The sequence below is a fragment of the Diceros bicornis genome, chromosome 33 (assembly GCF_020826845.1).
Source record: "Diceros bicornis minor isolate mBicDic1 chromosome 33, mDicBic1.mat.cur, whole genome shotgun sequence".
NCBI classification, from domain to species: domain Eukaryota; kingdom Metazoa; phylum Chordata; class Mammalia; order Perissodactyla; family Rhinocerotidae; genus Diceros; species Diceros bicornis.
This window is the reverse complement of record NC_080772.1, coordinates 12201901-12228941: the sequence shown is the minus strand read 5'-3', so window position 1 is coordinate 12228941 and position 27041 is coordinate 12201901. Positions and strand designations below refer to the sequence as shown.

The 27041-nt window shown below is 37.2% G+C and overlaps 1 protein-coding gene across 2 annotated transcripts in view; it reads left to right on the top strand.

Annotated features, from left to right (window-relative positions):
• Positions 1 to 27041, top strand: part of TOX (thymocyte selection associated high mobility group box) — a 294622-nt gene that overhangs the window by 225407 nt on the left and 42174 nt on the right. For both annotated transcript variants that reach the window (XM_058528751.1, XM_058528752.1), the window contains exon 4: positions 23526 to 23807. In XM_058528751.1, the coding sequence (XP_058384734.1) occupies positions 23526 to 23807 (282 nt within the window). The remainder of the gene's footprint in view (positions 1 to 23525; positions 23808 to 27041) is intronic.

Genomic DNA, 27041 nt, shown 5'->3' with positions numbered 1-27041 from the left:
AATATTAAAGATATTTAACCAGAAGAATTTTAGTTTAAATTATTTAATACACACCCATGAGACTGTAAATTGTAGACTCTTAATTTATTAGTACTCTATTTTAGTTTGTTTTACTATTCTAAGAGAAAAATCACTTTATGAGTCTGTGCTATCATGGAGCCTGCCATGGAAAAAAAATGACTAAACTCAGGACATCATCTTTGAGGAACTTAATGACAGAGAGAAAACGGAAAATATTAATGAGTTACTCTATGCCAGTGCATTCCTCTCTTGGTGGGCAATCCGTGTAATACTTTCATCCTTGTGGTCTTTAAGTGACTTAAGAAGAGTTTTTAAGGAAGACAAATTCTTGACTCAGCAGAATCTATAAAATGCACGCCTGCTCACCATGTTAGGACCCATTATCTCTATTTTTATACAAAAATTTTTAAAAAAAGATCTTAGTAGGCTTCCTACGTGTGACACAGAAGCAGTGACAGAAGTCACTGCCAGAAAGGTCTTGTACTTATTCTCAAACACTACGCTTTCACATAGTGAAAGGCACTATGAACTGTGATTTGTACTCAAAGGCCTTCTGTGTGCTCACTGACTCCTAGAACAAACGAAATTCAGGGATTCTCTTCCTGAGTGTTTAGATAGAGCCTTCAGGGTGAAAAAGATAAAGACACAATTTAGGCAGGTCTCAGTGAAAACAGGGATTCCAGCCTTCTAGTGTTGGACATCCTACATGTTTGCATCCTTTGCGACATTCTTTTCTACTCCTGAACATTTTTCATGGCATACTATCTGTGTTTTAAATTAAAGTGGATTAAAATTAATGTTGCCTTCAACATTTTGAAATATCTTTTGCAATTTTTAGACATCTTTCTTTGGGAATTGAGTCTAATACAAATAGACTTTCTTCTCTCAATAAATAGTACATGATTCTCATCCTTGGCTCTGATTTCTAATCTTGGCTCAGAACTGCCTCCAGTAGGCGAATCCAGAAGCCAGCGTTACCTTAGTGCTCACAAAGTCTTAGGAAGCCAAAATGTTCTTGGGAACACGCATATTCCTACCACTGTCTACCCACACACACTCCAAACGTCCCTCACACTTTTCCTTCTCCAAAACAAAGTAAAAATTCCATCATTCTGAAAAGGCACTCCTGTATTTCTGTGGAAACTAAAAAATTTCTCTTAAGAAAATTTTAATACCAAAGTTTAAAAATCCACTGGGGAAACAAGAGCATAGATGGACTTAACACTTCCAGCACTTAAAAATCTGGTAGCATGGATGCCAGGCACAGGCAGATGAAGTCTCTTATAGCAGACTCACAGCCAGGTAAAAGGAACACTCTGGAAGTTTGTTGGCCTTCAGTATGATTAATGACAGGGCCAGCTCCTGTCACACTTGGCCAACAATAAGCCCTCATCTATCATGGTGAGAAAAGCTTCCTGGCGTTCAGGTTGGGTACTCCTTTCCGACAGGTCACTCAGGAAATCTCTGGTCTCTGCCCTTAAACAGATTATGGAGGAGAAATATCCAATATTCGTGGAATCTCTGGCAGCTAGACAGCTAAATAGAGTCTCCTCATGAGCAAAGAACAAAGGCGGTCGGATATTCTACTAGTGCACTACCATGCAATTTACTACTAGTATCTTCCGCAGATGTTTAGTAGAAGTTCAGCATCTTCCTTTTGAATGCCTCCATCAAATGCCAGCACAGTGAGCACTTGGGGCTGGGGGCGGGGGGTGTGGGGAGGTGTGGCGCAACACACCAAAATCCAGTGCTAACATTCTCAGCCTCACTCTGATTCATGAATGTGAGATGGTAGTGTGCAGAAAACTTCTTTCTACATACAATTAAAAATTTTAGAATGTAGTAGAAAGCTCAAGACACAGCACTTACTTGGTTAAAAAAGCAGTTAAGCATATACATTTCCAGTCATTTTGAGGTGGGACCAATGCTCTGTCACAGTGTTTGGGTGTATGATTGCAGCCCGTGTGGACTTTGTAGTATGAACGACAGCCATTAAACTTTGTCCATGAATATTTTTCTTTAAAGTGGTGCTAGAAGTTAAAAATTCTCATGAGGCAATCTGAAAGAAGATTCTTTATGGATTTTTACAATATTTTTTATAATCTTTTACAGTATCATTATGTCATAATTAGGCAGCAAGTTTTAAATAGCATATCTTTGTTCAGTCTTTCCAGAACATTAAATTTAATTTATATAGAAACAATTCTCTTTGCATGCACGCAGACTTAATCAGTTTATATACTATTTGAATAAATGTTGCAATCACATTAATAGGTACAACAGGCATAAACAGGTTTGGGAACAGGTATAGCTCAACTACTAGGAGTAAAACTCGGCCAGTTTGGGGTTCTTTTTTTTAACTTTTTATTTCATAAAAGTTTTAGATTTCCAAAATTATTGGGAAGATAGTTCAGAGAATTCCTATGTACCCCAGACCTAGTTTTCCCTATTATTAACATCTTTCGTTAGTGTTGTACATTTGTCACAGTTAATGAACTGATATTGATACATTATTCTGGTCTGAAGTCCACACTTTATTTTGGTATGTCAACTTTTCCCTAATGTCCCTTTGCTGTTCCAGGAATCCATCCAGGATAGCACATTACATTTAGTCATCATATCTCCTTAGGCTCCTCTTGGGCTGTTGTAATTTCTCAGACTTTTTTTGTTTTTGATAACCCTGACAACTTGAAGGAGTATTGTCAGGTATTTCATAGAATGCCCCTTGATCCCGGTTCGCCTGATGTTTTTCTCATGGTTAGATTGGAGTAATGTAGTTTGGGGAGGAAAACCATAAAGATAAAGTGCCGTTCTCATCAGATCATATCAAGAGTTCATATTATCAGTGTGACTTCTTAGTGTTGGTGTTGACCTTGATCACTTGTCTGAAGTAGTGTTTTTCAGGTTTCTCCACTGTAAAGTTACTCTTTTTTTTCATTCTCCCGTTCTGTACTGTACTCTTTGGAAGAAAGTCATTATGTGCAGCCCACATTTAAGGAGTGGGGAGTTATGCTTCCCATCCTTGAAGGTATCTACATAAATTATTTGAAATTCTTCTTCATTGGAGACTTGTCTGTTCTCTCCCATTTATTTATTTGTTTGTTTATTCAGTTGTTTACTTTCTTCAGTATGGACTTGGGTATTTATTTTTATACTCCGATACTATTTTATATTTATTTATTTATTTAAATTATTTATTTATTTTATAATCCGATACTATTTTATTTGTCTATCTGTCTATCTATCACCTATCTATCTCAAGTTATTCCAGCTTTGGCCATCGGGAGCTCTTTCAGTTGGCTCTTGTATCCTTCTGGCAAACACCTATCACTGTGTGTGTGTCTGTGTGTGTTTTGTTGTTTGTTTTGTATTTTGAACACTTTCTTAATTTCTGCCACTGCGAGATACTCCAGTCTCGTCTTATTTATTTTCGGCTCCTGTCCTAGAACCAGCCATTTCTCCAAGGAGCCCTGGTTCCTTTTTTGGAGAATGGTAGTGTGCTCATTGCTACTGGGGTTTCATTGCTTGTAGGACCTCTCAGCTGACAGAGCAGCTTTAGTTCATACTGATGTCTTCAACTTTAATCCATTGCCACATAGCCTTCCGTGCTTGCTTATCTGTAACCTCCCACAACAGTGAGAAACCTGGCTCCCACCACTGGCAATCCATTTACTGAATTGTCCCATTCCAAGAAACATATTTGGCAGTATCCAAATTGTTAACCCATACTCCTGTGGAAAACAACTTTATCAACTAGGGTGCAGTGCTTATGCATAGTTCCTTTTGCTTTTAGTCTTATTGACTACCCATTTCTAGAGTTACTTAGGTCAGCAACTTATTACCCATCTCCTTTAATGAGATTGTTTCATATATTTGCAATACATTAAGACTCTTTTGTCACGTTCTGCGTTCCATCCTGGGATTTGCCAACCTCCTAAATATTTTTTTTAATTTGCATACATTAAATTTACTTTTTGTGTGGTGAAGTTCTATGGGTTTTGACAAATGCTTAATGTCTTGCATTCACCATTACAGTATCATACAGAATAGTTTCACTACCCTAAAAAATTCCCTTTGTTTTACCTATTTAACCACCTCTCCCTCTTGAACACCTGAAAACTAATGTTTATTATCTCTCTAATTTTGCCTTTTCCAAAATGTCATATAATTTGAGTTATACAGTATGTAGTTTGTTCTGACTGGCTTCTTACAATAGCAATATGCATTTAAGATTCATTCACGTCTTTTCATGGCTAGACAGCTCTTTTCTTTTTATTACTGATTAATAATATTCCATTGTGTGGATATAGTAGAGTTTTTCTATCCATTCACCTATTTAAAGGACTTTTTGGCGATTATGAATAAATCTGCTATAAACATTTATGTGCATGTTCTTGGGTGGACATAAGTTTTCAAATCAGTTGAGATCACACCTAGGAGTGTGATCACTAAATTGTATGTAAGACTATGTTTAGTTTCATAAGAAACTGTCAAACTATCTTCCAAGGTAAGTGTACTATTTTGCATTCCCTCCAGTACGTGAATGAAAGATCTATTTTGTTCCATTCATCCATGTGTCTATTCTTTTGCCAATATCATGCTATTTTCATTACGGTAGCTTTGAAATCAAGCAATAAGTCTTGAAATCAAGCAATATGAGTCCTCCAACTTTGTTCTTCTTCTTCAGTATTGTGTTGGCTATTCTAGGTCCTTTGTCTTTCCATATAAACTTCAGAACCAGTTTGTCAATATCCATGAAATAGCCTGCTGAGATTTGATTGGGATTGTGTTGTATCTATAGATCAAGTTGAGAAGAACTTGACAGCTTAACAATATTGAGTCTTCCAATCCATGAACACAAAATGTCTCTCCATTTATTTAGATCTCCTTTGATTTTTTTTCTTCAGTGTTTGTAGTTTTCTGTATATATGTCCTGTACAGGTTTTGTTACATTTATGCCTAAGTATTTCATTTTTGGAATCCTATTGTAAATGGCATTTTTTTAATTTCAAATTCCAATTTTTCACTGCTGGTAAATGAGAAAGCATTTTATCCTGTGTAATTACTATACTTGCTTATTATTTCCAAGAGGTTTTTTGGTTGATTCATTGGGATTTTCTCCATAGACAATCATGTCACCTGCAAATTGAGACAGTTTTATATCTTCCTTTCCAAGCTGTACAACATTTCAGTTTCTTTTATTGTCTTATTGCATTAGTTAGGACTTCCAGCTCAACATTGAGTAGGAGTGGCGAGAGGGAACAATCCTTGCCTTGTTTCCAATCTTAGGGAGAAAACATCCAGTTTTCTTCCATTAAGTATGATGTTACCTGTAGGGTTTTTGTAGATTTTTAAAAAGAAGTTGAGGAAGTTCCTTTCTATTCTAGTTTGCCAGAAGTTTTTATCATGAATGGGTTTAGATTCATCACATGCTTTTTCTGCGTCTATTGGTATGAGCATATGATTTTTCTTCTTTAGCTTGTTTTTGTTTTTTATTGAATACATTTGACATATAACACTGTGTAAATTCAAGGTGTACAATGTGTTACTTTGATACGTTTATATATTGTAATATGGTTGCTGTTGCAGCAGTACCTATCACGTTACATCATTATAGTACAATATTGTTATCTATATTCATTATACTGTCCATTAGGTCACTATAGTTTATTTACTACTTGTTACAAGTTTGTGCCCTTAATATCAATTTTTATTCCTCCCACTCCTCTCTTCTTTAGCCTGTTGATGTGTTGGATTACATTAATAGATTTTCTAATGTTGAGCTAGCCTTGCACACCTAGAATAAATTCTACTTCTTTATGGTGGATAATTCTTTTTATACATTGTTAGATTCAATTTGTGACTATTTTATTGAAGATTTTTGCATTTATGTTCATGAGAGTTACTGGCCTGTAGCTTTCTGCGGTGTTTTTGTCTGGTTTTGGTATTAGGGAAATTCAAGTCTTGTAGCATGAGTTAGGGAATGTTTCCTCTGCTTCTGTTTCTGGAGATACTGTGTAGAATTTGTATTTCTTTCTTTCTTAAATGTTCGGTAGAAACCATCTGGGCCTAGTGATTTCTTCTTGGAAGGTTGTTAATTATTGGTTAATTTATTTAATAGATATGGGATTATTTGGTTTATCTGGGGGTTTTTTACGCATGAGTTTTGGTAACTTTTGAATTTCAAGGAATTCTTGCATTTCATCTAAACTGTTAAATTTGTGAGCATAGGGTTTTTCATATCACTCTTTATTATCCTTTTAATGTGCTTTGGATCAGTAGTGATGACCCCTCTTTCATTTCTGATACTGATAATTTGTGTCCTTTTTTTTTTTTTTTTTTTTTGGTTAGCTTGTCTAGCAGTTTATCAATTTTATTGGTTTCCCAAGGAACCAGCTTTTGGCTTTGTTGATTTTTTTCATATTGTTCTTCTCTTGTCAATTTCACTGATTTCTCTTTTAATTTTTATTATTTATATTCCTAGGTTTAGACTTAAATTGCTCTTCTTTCTCTAGTTTCCTAAGATAAAAGCTTAAGTTATTGATTTTAGATCTTTCTTCTTTTCTAATAAATGCATTTACTGGTATAAATTTCCCTCTCAGCACTGCTTTTGCTGCATTCCACAAATTTTATTAAGTTGTAACTTTTATTTTCATTTAGTTCTTTCTTAAGTTAATATATTAATAAATTCTAAATAACTAATTTTTAAGTACCTTAAAAAGGTTTTCCCTAGATTTTGAAAAATTTGAAGACCAAGAGTCATGGTTTATTTCCACATTAGCCAATGAGCTCTGTCATGTTTGGTAGATGGAAGCCCCTCCATTCCCAATATCCTATAATTAATAGTAACCTGGGACCTGCAAGAAATAATTTTCTCATCAGTCCACCTCACAGAAAAGCCAGGTCAAAGTGCCTCGTTGTCAGTTGGTAATTCTGTACCATAATCTCCTGGCATGAAAACCAGCAAAAGAATCCGCGAACAATAGACAAAACTCTCTTGGGGGAGCTTAGAGCTTTACCAAATGGTTCTGCAGTTCAGTGGCTACTGCATAATTCTCCTCTCGGAGCCCAGTTCTTCAATGTGCCTGAGTTTGGAACTGAGAACAGCAGTAAACAAGGCAAGCAAAGGACCCTGCCCTCAGAATTTAGATTCTGGTCGGGGGAATCAAACAATCCAGAAACCAGTGATTGTTGCCTTGCCACCTAAACTTGGCTTCATGTAGCAGCCACATTGGCACCACCTGGGAGCTGGTTAGAAATGTTGAATCTCAGGCGCCTCCCAAGCCTCGCTGAATCACAATCACATTTTAAGAAGATCCCCAGGGGATTCATGTACATGTTATAGTTTGCAGAGCCCTGCCCTAGATAATTATGATTATCTGTGACTATGCCATGAAAAAGATGCCTGGGCTGGGAAAGATGGCTCTACTTTTATAGGCTTGTCAGGGCAAGTCTCCCTGAGGAGGTTGCCCTTGAGAGACAGAAGGGTAGATCCCCGTTCATCTTGACGCCCCCCCCACTTTAATTCCTCCAGTCCCCCTACTCCCCACCCTCCTACTACCCCTGCCTCTGACCCCCACCAAATCCAGGCCATCCTCTGTATTTGTGTCAATCACAGTGAGCATCCAATGAAAGTTTTGGGGGAGAAAGTCAAGGAACATAAACCCCAAAAAGCTATCTCCCTGTTTCATTTAAAAAGGAAAACATTAAAATATAAATATTTATAGTCTTCAACTAAAATACTCCTGGCCTGTGAAAGGGGAAATAAAATATAATGCACTTTTGTAAAATGTTCTGACTTCTGTCTTTTCTGAGAGCATTTTTTTCTTTAGAAAATAAATTGTACATGGAAAATTCTATTACCTTTATAAATGTAGATGCAGAAAAATGATCAGATGGTTTTAAATTTAAAAACTGCAGGGTAGATATTCTTTCTTGTTCCCTTATAACAGGCTCTAAACTTTAATGGTGTGAGTTTTTCTCTTTTCCTTCAGTTGATCGATGTAATTGAGATTTCCCCCATTTATTGGAGTTGTCATCTTGTGGTCATATAATTACGCTAGAAATATTAAATATGTTTTAGACACAAAATGGTAAATACAATACAGAGGCACTGTGAACTTATTTCCATCTCATTAAACTACGTCTTACCCATGAGCAAAGTGCATTTTTCATAACTTGCAAGAAAAACCTTACCTTGCAGTAGCACACATATTTAACATTCTTTTAAAAGCCACTCAATTTGACATTGCTATGTGGAATATTTTATTATCGGGGAATAAGGGGACAGCAGAGTTGCAAGTATCAATATATATAACTGACCAATTAGTAAGATTCTCATTCTATTCTAAATGGCCGTTTTGCCAAATAACATTTTTTGGAGTGCAGGGTATTATTTTGGGAAAATGCCCCTATGTTAAGACTCTGTCATGGCATCGCTTAAGAGAAGAACAGAAAGCATAAAAAGTTTGTGTCCAAAGGTAAATTCTAACACAGCAGCTGTTCCTATCAGTTACTTGATTGTGATTAAGGTTTCATAATAAATAACGCTCCTATTTTTTTTCCAGTGGCATTCTATGTTTGGGGTTTATCTGCTTAGTAATTATACAAATCCTAAAATAATTCATCCTTTCCAATATCCAGAACTCTATTCCTCTTGGGCTCTCCTTTTGAACCAGTGCTCAGTGACTGTGTCAGTCAGTTGACCTTCTCGTATAATGACCTCTATATAACTAAAATGAAATAAACTCTTTTACAATACAGGATTTTAATGTTTAAATAGTCCTGTTAGTATATGGATTTAGCCTCAAAATAAGCTTTTAGGTTATATCTAAGGTGATAGTAGTTTTCTTTTTTTTTTGGCGAGGAAGATTGGCCCTCAGCTAAAATCTGTTGCCAATCCTCCTCTTTTTGCTGAGGAAAACTGGGCCTGAGCTAACAACTGTGCCCGTCTTCCTCTACTTTATATGTGGGATGCCGCCACAGCGTGGCTTGATGAGCGGTGCATAAGTCTGTGCCCGGGATCCCAACCTGCAAACCCCGGGCTGCCGAAGCAGAGCATGCAAACTTAACCACTATGCCACCAGGCCAGCCCCTGATAGTAGTTTTTTTATTGTTAAAATATGTCAATGCAGGACCAGCCCGGTAGCATAACGGTTGAGTTCACATGCTCTGCTTCGGCGGCCCAGGGTGCACAGGTTCGGATCCCGGGTGCAGACCTGCACACCAGTCATCAAGCCATGCTGTGGCAGCGTCCCATATATAAAGTAGAGGAAGATGGGTGTGGATGTTAGCCCAGGGCCAGTCTCCTCAGCAAAAAGAGGAGGATTGGCAACAGATGTTAGCTCAGGGCTAATCTTCCTCACCAAAAAAATGTCAATGTTATAACTAAATTTTAGAGAAAAAAGTGGTAAAATAATAAATCGAGTATTCTAATTAAAAAAAAAATTCCCCTAGCAGATTAAAATCTCTAATATAAGAGTCCAACCAAACAAACTTCTCAGCTAACTATTACTTTATTTTATTTTACTTTTCTTTTCTTTTCTCCCCTAGCACTCTAAAGATCAGCAATGCTTTTACTAGGAAGGGCGTGTCCACAGATCAGTCCATGTCCCACAGCCACAACACTGCAAAATGATTGTTGAGAGGAATATTCATGTTCTTGAAATCCTTCGAGATGATAAAAAGAATATATATTACATTTCATTTAGAATCAAGTGTTTAACTGGGGTAGAAAAGGGGGCAAAGGCAATCTAGACCAGTTTCAACAAGAATCAAAACAAAAAGAAAATACCAAGACACTAAATTAAGTTAAAAAGGACACCTGCTTTCCTGGGAATTTTCAGACATTTTACTGAAATTATGTCACCCAGATTTTGGGCACCAATATTCAGAGCTACTGCTAACTTAATTGAATTCTTGTTCTAAGATGGTCTCTCTGTCAGGGGAGGAGCCACATCAGAATCATTATGATCAACGCATGTATTCATTACCCTCCTGTGGACGAACCCTTTGTAGACCATTTTAAAGGCTTACACTGGCCTAGAAAGCGTCCTCCTTTACTGTGCTTCAAGGTCAATAGCTCCCCGATGTCCCAGCCGGTCACCACTTCTTCAGGGAGAACAGGTGGGAGAGACGCCTAATGATTAAGCAGGTGGAAAAAGTTGTCTTCATCAAAAATTAAATGTAACGTGTAGAAAGCTCTTGTTTTCTGTGACAAGTTCCTGATACTAGCTCTCATAAACCCATCAAGCATCCATTTAGTCTTCTACTATTAAAGGGAGACGAAACATTTTTTTTAAGCAAACGATGTGCACTTAGTGCCCATTCCCCACAATGAGTCTGTTTTATGCTCCCTGTACTTTTCCTTTTCGTCTCGAAGAGTAGTGATGAAGCTTTCACATAATTAATCCATGAGCCAAACCCACATCCACAGGAGGACTTGTGCACTCTCATCCTGTCTTGCGAGTGTTTTGTTTTCCTATTTTCCTTCTGGATGACATACTTCACTAACAATGGCACTGATTGACAAGTGGGGCAATATAAAGAATGATTTTGATCAAAATGTTTGAGTCAGTTGTTCTGTGAAAGCTTAATTTATCTGGCAACATTTTTAGCTAATGAAATGAATGTTGTAAAAATCTAGATAAAAATGACTACTCTTGGTGTGCCCATAAATGTTTTTTAGGACCCAATGTGAAAACCCAAGTTATTTTTGAAACATTAGACCCATATTTGAGGACTGATAAAACGGTCTCTCTGCTAACACAGCATCGAATGTCAGTGTGTGTTTCGGCTTCTTTCAATTGGAACAACTTGATACTTCAAAATATATTCTGACATATAGCCTTGAAACTACAGACTAAGTCTCTAGCCATCCAAGACTTAGAAGACAAAACATTGGACTATCAAAATACTAATTCCCAAACAGAAATCAAAGTATCAGATTGCTCTTAGTCACATTTTTTAAAAACTATGATTTGATTGTAAGGTGAATTTTTAAATTTCAAATCATCCTTTACTTTAGTAGAAAAGCCACATAATTATTTTATTTTAGTTTTATTTTTTATTTATTTATTTTATTTTTGGTGAGGAAGACTGGCTCTGAGCTAACATCTGTTGCCAATCCTCCTCTTTTTGCTGAGGAACATTGGCCCTGAGCTACCATCTGTGCTCATCTTCCTCTATGTTGTATGTGGGACGCCACCACACATGGCTTCATGGGCGATGCGTATGTCCGCACCTGGGATTGGAACCTGCGAACCCCAGGCCACTGAAGCAGAGCGCGTGAACTTAAGCACTATGCCACTAGGCCAGCCCCAATTATTTTATTTTCGTTCAACTTTATTTCACATTATCTTAGACAAATCATGACTTTTATGAAAATGTAGGAGGTATAGTGACTGTCCAATGATCAAATGGTGTGTCTAGGGTCAATAATATTGCCTCCAGAGTTAAATTCTACATATTTATATTTTTCCAAATGTCTTTCTGTGTTAAAAAGCATTCTTAATTCTCAGTGATGTTCACCGAAATTTCAACGCAATGTAGACAGACTCTTTGTTGCAACATCATTTGCACATTTCAGTCCCATCTGTCAGCAGTTAGTCCCTTGCTCGGAAGTCACACTCCGCCCTCTGCAGTTCTATAGTAGTGTATTTTTGGCTACAGCAATTAATCCCCTCTGACTTGTATTATTGTATGACTCCCTGCGCTGTGAGCTCTTCCAGCATAGGGACAGTCTTATCTGTCTTTATCTCCCCTGGCACCTCTCATAGTTCCAGGCACAGAGTAAGTGTTCAGTAAAATATTAACTGAATGTGCTACCCAAGGAGTCAGTGCATTAAATTCAGTCATTCTAGGTTCTAGCTGCATCTTCCCCAGCAAGCTCTTCCAACCATCCTTTGTTAAAAGAACATCTGAAAACATCAGCTCATACGTGGAGTCAGTAGCAGAGATGTCATGGTTATGATGTAGGATTTGAGGTCAGGCACCCTGTGACAAATTCCAGCTGGTCCATTTACTGAATAACTGAAGAATCCCCTCTCTGAGTCTTTGGTCCTTCACGGGTGTGACGGTCTCACCTCGTTATTGTGAGGGTTCGATAGGGCACTGTGCTTGGTATATAAGGTGGGACCAATAAGTATTAGATATTATTTAAGAGAACTTAAGCCCACTATTATCAAAAGCTGGCACTGAGCAATTGAGGAGACCAATCTGTGTTCAGTTACCTGCTTGTCAGGTATAGACCAGTTCAAATTGCTTGTGCTAAGTGTTGTTTCCTGGAGAAATAGATTTAAAATGTGAAAGGTATATTTGCTATTTTTTATAATTGATACCCAAATTTATTTTATGCCATCATCACGCAGGGTTATAATCATGCAGGATTATGATCTTTTTTAACTCTATACCATAATTATCTAATTTCAGCATATATTTGGTAGATGTTAAGCCTGTGAATGATAGATAATTCAAATTCTTAACATTAGTGCTTTAAAATTAGTCTCTATTAAAACTTAATTATTGGTTGAGTGGGTCTATGTTAGTGGACATTGAAAGATCAAAAAAATTGAAGATATTTGTCCAAATTAAAAGTAGAACATGTAGCTCATATATTCTAAACGAACATGTGTGCTTCTGTAATAATAATTTTATTATCACCAAGTTACAGGATAGAGTTTTAATTATGACCTTTATATCAGTAAAAGCCATGTATTTGGGATTAAAAACCTACTGCTATAACTAGTCTAGTTAAAGACTATGGCTTGATACATTCTGGGCTCCAACTTTTATAAAAACCAGAGAACACTTCTAATAACACTTTTCTAATTTCATGGTTCAATGCACAGTCAGTAAAGATTTAAATAATTCAGAAAGAAAGCCTATTCTCTTTCTTTATTAGAAGTTTGAGTCAGGCAAATTCTTTGACATTTAATAGGTTTTTAACTCTTTTAATAACTTTTTATAATGAAATTTATTGCCAATTGTTTTAAAGAAAGGGTTATTATATTAGCATGAATAGGAGTCAGTAGTTTTTATGATTAGTTTTGAGACCTTGACCTTATATGACTCAAAGTGTATAAAAGCACAAATGAGTGAGTAATGTTAATATTAACTAAATTAGGTATACCCAGAAATATAGACACTGTATATAACCACATTCACCCATTATCTAACATGCTATAAAATTTTGGCAGACAAATATTTGAATTTTTTAATTGTTTTAAAGGAGCTTAAGGTCACTTACAGAGTCAGACGCTTTAAAGGAACTGAAAGACATTGTAATTTTCCTAGACTGATTTTACCAAATTATTAATACTATACTCAATAGGAAAGGATTTCCAGCCTTTTCCTATCTTATTCCTTCATGCTATTTTAATGTTTTATAATATATTATTAAAGGGATTATTGGAAGATTTCCATAATAAAATACTAATTTAAAATTGTACTTTTCTTTGTGTCCCCAATAATTTGGGAACTTACCATATCCTGCACAGGGAAGCTATCTGGCCCAAGCAGAATACAAGGTTTTAATTTTACTTCTTGAGATGTACTTTTAAGTGAATGTCATGTGTATCTAATGATTTAAGAGCCTCTAAATGAACTCAAATATCACTTTTCTGAACTGATGTTAAGAAGTCAATATTCCACTTGACATCTCCATTTTACTAGCATCCCATTAACATTCCAGTGGAAACTATGAAATTCAGTTAAATTTTCAGGTTTAAATATAGTATAAAGAACCACTTCAGCTGACTTGTGATGCAATAAATATGCAGAGCTAGTTGTGGTAGGTAAACCACAACTCCCATAGGGCGTTATCTCGTAGCATTTCCCAATTTTCTTATCGTCAATTCTTCCAATCCCTTCTTTTTGTTTCAGTGCACACAATCCTTTGAAAGTGTTCTGAAAATAAGCACATTATTCAGTCCCCTCTCTGGGCACATCAAAGCAGAGGAGATGTGAACAGACATTAGCATGTTTTAATACACTTTAATATGAGATGATAGCCCCATGAACAAAGCACTGCCTACACTTTGTAGTGCAGATGCAAAAGGCACAACTTATACAAATAAAGGGCTTCATTGGCTGTAATCACAGGTAGACCTAGAGCAGACTCATAGACTCCTATTACCAGAGGTGTACAATTTTGTAGGAAATGGTAATTCAGATGTTTTGGGAACCAGAGGGTAGACCAGATGGTCCCTCAAACCTTTTTAGATAAGACAGAGCTTTTAGTCTGTGAGCCTTTATGTCCTGCCATTAATTGGAATTAGGAGAGATGCTCCTTGTCAGCTAAGAGTCAAGCTTGCCTGTTGTACATTTGCGTGTCCTTTATTCGAGCTGGGCAGAGGAACCCTTTCAACGGCATGCTGAAGCACAGTGTCAAGCTTGGTAATACTGATGTTGATAGTTTAACAATCTAACAGCAGGAGATAAATAGTGTTGGTATGAAGCAATCAGAGATGGGGTGCCTCAATTTGAGTAAAAAACATCTTTCCAACTGTGTGGTTAAAAGGCATCACTATACCCCATAACCTTCTGGTCGTGATCATGATCCAAAGGAGAGATTATATGTACACAGTTTATGGGAGAGAATGGTATACTATGAACTGGAATACCTTTTTATGCATCAAACTTTTTTTGAACTTTGTATCTACCAGTTAGCCTATTAGCCTTGATCAAGGAGCTAGTAAAATCTGGGTTATAAGTTCAACCTTGATCTGGGCTGTTTGCTTTCTCACAGTGAAACCCTGTGCTCTGTGACATGAGCTGCCCAGCTTATCCCAGAGAAGGTCTCCACAGATGCAAGCTTTTGGCTCCCAGAATGCTTGGTCACAACCATGTTGGTGGCTCCCTGGGAACTAGAGCTAGTCAGGGAAAGTGCCTCAGGGATGATAACAAAAGATAAACATCCACATCTTCTACAAAAGGTAATATGTATGAGCAACAACCACAAAAATAAGTTTACATTTGCAAACATCTTCATAGTCTTTATCCTAGTTAATCCTCCTGATAGCACTTTAAAGCAAGCATTTAAAATCAGTACATTCCTCTCATATTTGTCACTTTAAAACTTATCACTATCAAACAAACTACATCTAAAACTTAATCATCATATTGTCTGTTTCATATAAGAGCAGGGATTCCAGTGTGCTTGCTCACTGTTTTTTCCCTGGTAGCCAGAGCAGTGCCTGGCACAGAGTAGGACTCCATAAATATTCGTTGTTGAAAAACGTATCCGTATTTTCCGGAGGTGGAAAATGAGGGTCAAATAATTTAAAAGTAAGACAACTCTTTAGAATCAGAGCCAGCCTGTTGATGTCATGAGCAGAGTTCCCCCGACTATAGCACACTACCTCTCGTCTAGAGAAAGGAAGAAACAGAAATCCAATAAAATTGCTTTTTCAGATGTTCATAAAAATAAATCCAGATGCATACACTAGGGCAACTAAGATGCTTCTTTCTGGATCTAAGGGATGTGACAGAAATAGAAGTCAAGTTCCATCAAGAAGGGCAGGACCTGGCAAGACACTGAGGACATTGAGAGGTGGGGGTTCTGCCTCCCTCTGGGGCTTCCTACTCTTCAGCATCTGATCTTTGGGTCACCCCTGGGAGAGTATACAGAAATTTAATTAATTAAACTAAAAATTGGTGAAATTATCTCTAGCCAGTGTAATTTTTAGCCATGACTTTTAAAATTTTCAGTGATGTTTTCCTCTAACACATCAAAATCCCTTGAGTAATAAGGGTCCCATTTGTGACCATTCATGAGATGGGCCACAATGAGGGAGAGACCCCAGTTTGAGGGAGGAGGATGGTCAGGCATTATGGGAGTTCATGTGGGCATGAGCGTTTGTTTTTTCAGCTGATTTTAATTTTCCCTAAGGATGGTAGCTCCAGAGAGTGCTCTGTCTGTCCATTTGGCAAATGTCTAATCAATTGTGCTCCAGAGTTCTTGCTTTCTTGTAATAATTAGTTTTATAAAGACTATCCTAACTAAACTACAAATAGTGCATTTTAGTGTATTATAAAGAAGTCTGAAACTTATTTGTTCATATTGTCTTTTGGATGCAAAGTAGATTCCAAACGTTAAATTCAAAAACAATTTTGTGTTTGGAACTTTAGAGTTGAAATCAAGTTATTCTGACCAAATACTCAGGATAAAAATACATTTTCATGAAAATCTCCAACCTTTCTTTTGAAACCCCTTTTTCCTAATCCTTAAAAATATAGCATATGCTATGCATATGTATTTTCCAGATTTCCTCTCTTTTGACGTTAATTATCAGTATTCAAAATCAGATGTCTAATAGCAAAAATGTTAAAGTTTATTTAAAGTACACATTTTTAAATAATAAATAGATCACACAAGGACATCAGGTAGAAATGATTTATTTAATTTGTTTGGACAACAAATAATTTAGCTCTCTCTTGGAAATGCATTTAGGAAAATAATAAATAAAATTTGATTATTAAATTTACCCACGCATTTGTTCTGGTGTATACATTTACATATTAATTGAATCCCTGGCAAAAATATGTAATCAAATTGGGGACTTAAATAATATCAACATTTACATTCTTCTCATAGCCTCGTAGAGTGCATTTTTCCTAAGAAAAATGGAACTGCTTAGCCTTCCTGGCCTGATTAATCATGCCAGGCTGGATGGACTACCAAGAGCCAGGCTCAGAAGTTTTTCTTTAGATGCTAAGGATGGTAAGTGTTTGATAGTGTGTATAAAAGGGGCCGAGAGTAAGCACTTGTCACAGCCTGAGCCAGCAGGGTCTCCTGCTAGCCCTGGGGAAGGCACTCAACAGCGAAGGGTGTCAAATGCTGACAGACAGGGGTAAATGGAAAGGCTTCAGAGATTCCTCACGTTCTCTTGTTCCTGCTGGAACTGGCAAGCTTCCAGGCCTCGCCTGCAAAGACCACAGAAAGCAGCAGCTGGTAAGCCACATTAGCAAATAAGGCCTCGGGGCTCCCCATGTTCCAGGCTCTGTTCACCAACTGCTGTTCACTCAAACAGCTGGATCAGAGCAGAGAGAGCCAGGACGTCGTTAGGGTTTTATGTGTACAACTGTTTTGATATGGATTGTCTGCTAGAGGCAGAGATAATGATAGCTTTCAAGGCTCGCTTGTTGGAATGGGAAGGATGCTGATTCTGAAAGAAGAAAACAGACTCTGGAAGGATTGTGACACACACACAGCTTTAAACACTGAACGCAGGCCTACATTTGTTCTGGTGCCATTCAAGTGTGCAATTTGGACACTGTTTAGTCACTAATACAACCAATGTTGTTCTGAGGATTTTTTTTCTTTTTTTGGTGTTGCAGTTACACCAAAATGTTACTCATTTTTTTAAATAATAATCTGAGGTGAGCAAGCTGGATTTTTTTTTTCTTTTCCCTTTCAAAGAAAATAAAGTGCAAACACGTGTTGAAATATGTATAAAATAGTGTACCCGAAGTTTGCCACTTGAACAGTGTCCTCCACTTGGAGGTCTTACACTGTAAGTAATTGGGCAAAGGGTGCAAGGAGCGTGGTATTGGCATCAAGCCATGGATTACAAGGCGGGTCATGAGGGAAAATACGTGGTACCTGCTTTGGTTTCCTAATAGATTTTAACTCAGCTTTTGCTTTCCATTAATTGGAAAAAAGGTTTTGAAGGAACTCAGTTGAAATTTTCTCTTCATCATCATAATCCTCCTCCATTATTTTAATTGATTTTTTTTAACTCCCATAATTATAGAATAATATTAGTCCTCAACGGCAGTCCCCAAAATTTAAGGAAATAGTTCTGATTTTCAACAAAGTGAAATCTAGTGCCCATTTTCAATGGATTGAGTTTCCCCAATGGAGAGATAAATATTAAGAGTCATTCAAAACTAAAATGCCAACGACATGCAGGACTTTCAGCCAAGGAAAAAGGAAGTTCACTTGGCTTAAAATGAACAACATGAGAATATACAAATTAGAAAGTACCTTTGAGACATTTGAGTCCTGAGAATTTAGCAAATGGAGTTCCCAAAAGATCAAGGATTTGTAATACTGTTTATATGAAGCCAGCGTCATCAGTCCTAAATGTACTAAATGCCTAAACATCTGTTCAGTGTAATTCAAGAAATATGTGTTGAACCTACTGTGTGCCAAGATCTGTGCTAGATACTAGGGCTACAGTGGTAAACAAAATAGATTCTATCCCTGCTGTTTTGAATTTATAATCTATTAGGGTGTGTCAGTTAGGATAAAGTTCAGCTGCATATAACAGGAAACTCAAAATGTCAGTGACCCAAAAAAGATAGACATATAGACAATTACACCCTTTCACATTAAAGACTCTCACAGTAAGTAGATTGTCCGGGGTCTGGTGGCTCCATGATGAGGACATGACAAGGAGCTGAAGGAAGGACATTTTGGCTCCTTCTTTCTTGTGTCTCCAGTGCCCTAAGGGTGCTGCCTCTTGGTCCAAGATATTTTCCTGAGCTCTAATCATCACATACACATTTTTGCCAGCAGAAAAGAACAAAGGAAGGTGAGGCCTTCCCTTTAAGGAGATTTCCTGGAAGCACCACACAACACTTTGACTTACATTCCATTAGCCAAAACATGGTTACTTGGCCATACATAGCTGCAAAGGAAGCTAGGAAACGCCCTCCATTAGCTAGCTTCTTGGCTAGACAGTTAAATACTGGAGGCCTGTCCCCCACGACAAAAGTATAATGAGTCTCGAAGGGTACAGCTTGAGGTTTCTGCCACAAAGGGAAATAGACATTATTCAAATTTTCTCTTCCTCTTGTGACTAATGTTAAATGTCACAGGCAAATGAAAAATCATCAAACTGGTTAAAGTCAGTTTATGTTTGTAGTATTCATTTCTTCATTTATATACTGACTCAGCAAATTTTTTTGAATATTTAGAATACCTAATTTAACTAAAAGAGATCTCAGAAAGGATTGAAAAATCCATGAGTGATGTACTAATCAAAATCACTGTCTAGAAGATGCATACACATTAGGCTAAGAAATTTAAAATTGTTTTCCCATAAAGAAAGGGCAAACAAAATGCTTCGGCAGTTCAGAATAAGAAGGTTCTGGAAGCTTTGCAGATGAGCTGACTTTTAAACTTGACCCTAATATTTTTAGGGTTTGGATATGTGAATATGGTAATGGCATCGTGGAATTTTGAAAAGAACACAAGTATGTAAAATAAGCTATTTCATTTCTGTTTTAATCTTTGTTGGTAGAGAAATCTGAAATCATTTAACCTCTTCCACCCTCAAAAAACTTGTGCAAAACAGCTGTTCCTACAGGGCTGCCTCAAAGGGGAATTATAAGGCTTGCTAGGTAAAAGTCCTGTGCAAACCACAAATCACTGAGCAAAGAATGGTTTTTTTTAACTGTTCTTTAAAATATCAGACAGCAAATGCTCAGAAAATGAATGCTGAAAGAGTAGCATAAACAAAGACACATGTTCCAGAGAGAGAGACATAGGTAAAGAACAGCAATTATCTGGGTTTGGCTGAGCCATAAAATGTGTGAAGGACAGTATAGGGAATAAGGTTTATCTGGATCCTTTAATGGCACGCTGAAGAGTTTGGATTTAATTTGGTGGGCAGATATCATTGGGAAGTTTTTGAGCCTGTAGCTCATGAACATTAATTTTGCAGTACTCTTCAGGGTGGATGTGAAGATATTTTTTTTTTTTGCTATTGCAAGTGAAGAGGTAATGAACCTAAAATACATGAGTGGGAATGAAAGGAAGGGCAGATGGAAGGGGGATTTTGGAGTAGACTCAGTGGAACTCACAGGAGTTTGATAGAAAAGGAAAGAATCAAAAATTGCTAGAACATTTGGAGTAGAGGTGACAGGGAGGATGAAGATGTCATCAACAGAAATTGGACATATGGTACCAGATAGGTTTGAGAAAGAAAACTTTGTTCATGTTTCTAGAAGGAGTGATGTCCAAGTAGTGAGTCTAGCAACCAGCTGCAGAGTTAGACCTGGAATTTTGGTCAGATCTCTACATTTTCATTTAGAACATTCCCCATTAACAAAACCGTGATATATCTTAGCTGGGCGGAAGAAATGCGACTCAGAAACAGAATGTTGGGGAATCATTTAGGGATGTTCCCATCCCTAACGTTGTAGGAAAAAGAGAAGTCATGAAGGAGTGGAGAAGAACCAGAGAAAACAGCAGTTGTTATTAAGCATGACTTAAGTGAATTATTCAGAGTAAGTTAAAAATATTGGAGATTAACAGGAAATATTATTTTGCAAGTTAAGGTTTTATGTTTGACATTAAGACCTGTAGTCAATCAACATCTTTCTAGAAGGGAACAGTAATCAAGACATTTGCTTAGTTTCATGAGCTAACTAATTATTCTTATTTTTCAGTAATCAGACTCCATCCAGTTTAATTTTCCCCATACTACACACAAGGCAGTGATTAGTACTGAACTGACTCCTATGAAAGCAAGGTAAAATGGAAGTACTCCTAATTCAGAAATGTCACCATGGGTGTTAAGATCTGATGATTTGTAAGTGCATCTGAGGGCTAGAGAGATAAGGATGCTCTCTAATTTGTGCTTGCCACCCTACACACAGGGAAAATTGTTCTCTGATTCAGTGTTAAAGCTGCTGTCTGCCTGGCCTAACACCATTTGGCGACACAATATTTTGAACTAATAATGAGTGTGTTGAAAAAGAGGTACCCTGTTGAGTACTTCATTATCCCGACCCAAATTGATTCTTTACTCCTCTTTAGCCATGCCTCCCTTTTTCTTCTAACAGTACAAAGGTGGGAATGCAAATTATAGTACTCAGAGATCTACCCCCAACACTAATTAACATGAGAAAACAATCAAAAATGTTACAAAATGGTGGGAGAGATAGGTGCTATCAAGTGAGATAGCTTTAGGCCTTTGAAGACCCTTGGTTGTAGTCATAAATCTGGAAACTCTGTATGTAAGTCAATTTAAAAGTCAGCCTCTGTGATACCATGGTAAAACCACGATATTTCTAAAAGAATGAGAAGAAGAAGTGCGCCCCAAACAGATAGGTTACAAACTGTTCATGCTTTGTAACTTGGGATTTATGTGAAGGAGAAATAAAGATATCAGTTAGTTGAATACTTTTGGAAAGATAATTTATTAAAGTATGATTTTGCTAGTAAACATTTCTAACTTATGGGGCTGTAAAAATGTGGCCTCCTACAAACATATGTGTTTGAACATGCACACGAGTGATTCTTGTGGTGCAGGGTTGGGAGGGGTGCTTCCCTGTGTAGGACAGTGCCCATTATGGGCATCCGTAACTCTTTGCCCACAATGAGAGAGCTGTTCTATGTGCTAAGAGTCTAAGAAAAAACACAATGGGACTTCAGAACATTAGAGAATAGGCCTGAAAAGAGACTTAGTACATACTGCCTCTTATGTATATTTTCCAAAGTTGGTCCTGGTTTTTATGTCAGTGCACAACTTTAAGGGTATCTATGAAAGCTAATATTATTTCATAAGAAAGATCAGATTATAGAAGTTATGTAAACACCTAAGAAGGAACAAAAACTATTTTAGTAAATGTGAGTGGAGGGAACATGAATGGACCAGATAAAAACAATCTGTTTGGGTAGACAACATTTGACAAGGTGTTTTTGATTATCTTTAGCTATAACTCTGTCTACGAGATCTGTCAAATGTTGAATCAGCTGCTTAATGCAGTAGGAAGTATCAAACACGGGAACTGAGAGATGCAGATTTTAACTCCAACTCTGTGGTTTGGGGAAGTCATTTAACCTCTCTGGGCTTTATTCACTCATTTATTCATTTGTGTTGATTTATATATTTATTCAACAGACATTCAACAAGCTTGTACTGTGGCCTGCCCCTAAGTTTCCTCTTCTGTAGACTAAGAAAGTGTCACTAAGGGCCTTTGCAGCTCTAACATGTTTCATTGAATAGTAATAACTGCTTAATGAGGGATGTCATAAAAAGGAGAAGTATGAGCTACTTTTGAATGATTGGAGGAATGCTGATTAAATTATGGGGAAAAAATGTTGATTAGGAAAATGTTGACCAGGAAAGCAGCAGGTACAAAACCACGGGGCCAGCCTAAGCCTTCACCAAGAAGAGCCAGAATCTAGGATACCTAGAACTGAGTCTGGAGATGAAGCTGTGTAGCAAGAGGGAAGGTCTTCAGGGGTGATATTGACTAATAAGAGACCTCCTGGTGGAGACGGTAAACCTAATACAGAGACCATAGGCAGACACCTCTTCAGTCGCAACTTCCGTTTCAGAAGGCTCTGACTAGGTTGGTAAAATGACTAGAAAGCATTAGTAGAAAATGATTTTATTACCAAAAGAAAAAAAAAGCCTATGACTAAGTTACTTAATTGACCTTTGCTATGTTTCCATGTCACAATAACATTTGCTGACAGATCATTGCTAGGCATTCTGACACCATGTGGGATTTTTTTTTTTTTAATGAAACAGAGAACGATAACATTATTAACTTTATTTTTCAGTTCCACAATGTAACATTAATCGTATATCACGTCACGGCCCTTCTTTTTTCCATTTTTTAATTTGTTCTCTCTTGTTTTATAAATCCTCTACCTGCGTGAATTCCCCAAGCCCCCTCGGAGTGAAACAACCAAGCTGCTTCTATAAGCACCACAAAGTATTCCCCACTATTTTAAGTTTGAAAATGCCAGGGAAACATTAAGTGAAATCCACCATACTCCTCTTATACAACACATTTGACCTCTAGATACGTTAAGAGCTTCATCCTCCAATGCTTTTAATTCTAATTCTTGCAGAGACAAAATTCATTGCTTGAATTACAAGAGTGAGTCTCATTAAGGCTAAAAAGCAGTGACCCAGATAGCATAATGCATTAATATGGTGACCTTGCAACTTTGGAGCTTTACTTTCAAATCTGACTGTGCAGTCAAATCATTTCAATAGTCAATTAATCAATTGGTTAATACCAGCCTGTAAGTGTTCTGAGTCTGGAAGTTAGATCATTTCGGCCAATACTAGCCAATGTAGAACTAAACTGAGAAACATGGTACACTTAACTCCCAAAACCTTTCTTAAATGATCAGAATAAAAGAAATAAGATTTCATGAATTGCTGTGATTGCTGTAATTACTAATAATTGTATAATTTTGACACTCTGATAAGCATCAATAGTTTGAAACTTACACCATATAAATCTATTAATGATATATGTTTGCATTTCATTAGTATGGAAGGACTATAAATATAATTAGTCAGGTCTTGAGTAATGAAATGTGATGTTGACTGAATTCACAAATTCTGTTCTTTTGGTAACAGTACCTTTAAGGTAATATATGCTGTTAGGGTTATTCTACTCTGGGGAGAAGGTGGTAGGTGGAAGTGTGTGTAGTTCAGCAGGACATCCTACAGAATTTTTAAAAAATTTTTTCCTGAAACATGCTTTCAAAAATTATTCCTTTCCATTTTTCTTTTTTTTTTTTGTAGATGCAAGATATACGGAACCCAGAAGGGACTCAATATAGCTCCCATCCTCAGATGGCAGCCATGAGACCCAGGGGCCAGCCTGCAGACATCAGGCAGCAGCCAGGAATGATGCAGCATGGCCAGCTGACCACCATCAACCAGTCACAGCTGAGCGCTCAGCTTGGCTTGAATATGGGGGGAAGCAGTGTCCCCCACAACTCACCATCTCCACCTGGAAGCAAGTCTGCAACTCCCTCACCATCCAGTTCAGTGCATGAAGATGAAGGAGATGATACCTCTAAGGTACGAATAGGTTATTTTTAGGCCCTATAGGAAATGCTTGTTGCCTAAAGAATAGTCTTCTTTGTCACCTTCCTTGACCTGTGGTGGATGCAAGTTTATATCATCCAAATGGGAAGCTTTGGTGGGGGGCGTACTTTCTAACAAAGCATGAGGTTACAAACCGAATGGATTAAACCATCTGCTTGTCCAATTACACTTTTAAGTCCCTAATAAATCCTTTAAATACAGATGTATTAAGCATAAAAGTAGGTTGCATCCACAAAATATAGGGTCTGCATAGTAAGAGAGAAAAGTCTTGTAGAACTCAACATCCAAAGTCGAGCTTAATGCCCCACTCATTCAAAAAAACTATTTTAGTTTCACCATTTTCTTTTAAGAAGGCAACATCTCATGGATACATTATGGCTGTGTGTGTGTGTGTGTGTGTGTGTGTGTGTGTGTGTGTGTGTAGGTTAGGGTTAGATGGAACCTGTGAGATCATCTGACCAACCATTTCATATTGAGGATGAGGAAAGCAAGGACCAGGGGTATTAGTTGACGCCCTTCCAGAAGCAGAAGCCTGAGTGTTTCGTTGCTTACCTTTTATTAACCCCAAGCCAATATGGCTGCCTGTCGGTCTGTGTCACCACTAGCGCCATTCTTTTAAGTTACCTGTATAGCAAGATGGGTCTTAAATATCCTTAGACTGGAAAATTAGCTGCAGAGTTAGGTAGTTCTTTAGTATTCAAGGCTTTTTCAGATGACTGCATCAAAACCAAGTGCACTTGCACTTGAAAACACTAAAGTAATGTGTTTTTTGCCTTGATTATCAGTCAAGCGTCTTCCATATTTGTCCTGATGAGAAAGACTCTTGTGCCCAGTTACTGTGCAAACACTCGTGTGGTTACTGAGTACTTTCTGTGTGATATAAAGTTACATGAGCACTTTATGTTGCTCTTCCTTGTTTTTTAAATCTTACTAATGGATTGTCACTGAGTCAACCCTGTGTTTTCTTTTTGCTTTTGCCAGAATTTTGTTTTTGAGAAATTAAACTGTCAACATGCTCCCAAAGGCAACACAGTGGGTTTCTGATCTATCTGGTTAACTTTCCAATAGCTACACTAATTTTCCAAAGATCTAGGTAAATAGTGACTCATAGATTATTTAGCCTGATGACAAATACAAGGCTGTGGTATTGACTATAGTTTTATTATTTTCAGTATTCTTGACGCTCTGGCATTTGGGGTCTTGATCTTGGAAAGACTACCCTTTCCAGGCCTAGCTAATTCCTAAAGATAGCAAATGACTCCCCTCTGAGCACACCTTTAATACACAAACCAGCCAATCCAGAACCCACATCCCCAACCATCTCCTTTATCAAACTCACACACCAACCCAATATTCCCCCTGCCCTAAGTCACTCCAGGGCCAGGTACCAGACAACCAGGGACCACCCCTATAGCCTGGAGCCCACTGAAATTGTTCCAACTATCCAATCCTAACCTTACTCAACATACCTACCCTGCCTCACCTATTTCTGCCCTTGAAAACCAATAAAGGCTCTGGGCCATGCTCCGCCTTCTCCCCCTCTCTGCCTCCTGACCGACCCTCCATGGCATGCCATGCCTCCTGTTTCTAGGAATCTGTGAGTATTAAAAACTTCTTCCTTCATAACAACCACATCCATGTCTGCTGTCTTACCATCCCTGATTAAAACAAATCCTGAGTACATTTTAGAACAGCTACGTAACTAAACATCATTGCCCATCCTGATCCCCTCCACCCTCACGGTCTCTCCCTGTTGTCAGTGAGCCAGTTTGTCATGAAGTAAGGTGAAAAGGCAGGAGGAGTCTAATTCATATTATATAAATAATTTATTGAGCTAGTGAAAGTCTGACCTTTAGCTGATCGTTTAGAGGGCAAAGTAATGTTTTTAAGAAAATGTGTATTATTCTAATGGTATCTAACAGCCAATGAGTACCTGGACCTAAATGTGAACACCAAGAATTTGTTTGTGGCCAGTGATTTAGATATTGGATTATGCATGGATAATTCAAGTTAATTTCCTAAACATAGGTGATATGTACAATATTGCAAGGGAAAAAATTAATGTTCTGCTTATAGTAAAGATCAATATCTTTATCAGTATTCATTGCTGACATTTCAGGAAATTAATACAAAATTAGTAGCGTCTTCTGACAGTAAATTTTGTGCAGGATTATTCTTACTTACAATAGCATATTCCATACTCTTCAACTTATATGAGTAGAAGACTGAGTAGAAACCAGAAATTCATAGACTTAACATTCACAGATTCTGCCATTTCGTATTGACCCACAAGGTCCATTTCTTATAATTTTGCTGAGACATGAATTTGTATATTATAAGCTTTCAGGCTGGTGTGAAACTTTCCCAGTGAGTATCCTATACAACCTGTTAATATCCAGGTCTCAGAGTAATTTATAACTCGTTACTAGCGATTGCGTAAGCACCGTATAGTAGAACTTATACTGTATAGAGGTGTATTCTTGAATCAGCTCTGTGTGAAGGCTTAGGAATGGATTCCTCAAGAATGTCTTTGTTAAAATAGCTTTTTGTGTATACAAATATTCTCAAGTTCATGTTTAGTTTAAGTGCATTTTCCATCTTGAGAAAATCCACACTCCCATTCCAACTCTACACACTGTTCTTCACCTTCTCTCCAATTCAAAATCCTCCTACCCATTTATTTAACTTATATTTATTAAATGACTAAAAAAATCCACTGATGAAAATGTTCAGGCATTCTTCATCACAGTTAGAGATTATACTGGAATTTTTCCTTTATATGTGAGCAGGATTTATGTGGAATGTTGTATGCAACAGCTCCAATTAAACATGAAATAGGGTTAAGTCAAAAAGATCATTTAAATCATTTCTAAAAAGAGAACTAAAAAAGAATATTTATTCTCACACCAGAAAAAGCAGCTTTTAAAGTTTCCCTCTCAACACTTTGTGCTCTCTTAAGCAATTACATATTAATTCCAGTTTATCTAATTGAACAATTAAATGAAATAAGTTTGTTTTGACAGAGAGAAATATTGTAAATACATCAGTGAAATAAATTCTCGCCTTATAAACACTACCCATGGTTCTGATTGCTATGGAGCTGTGTTGACAGCCTAAAGTCATAAACTAGACATACAGTAAAACATCAAAGAAATATAAACTTGGGTAGTTTGTGGTCCTAAGCCTGTAATCCTGCACTTGTGATAC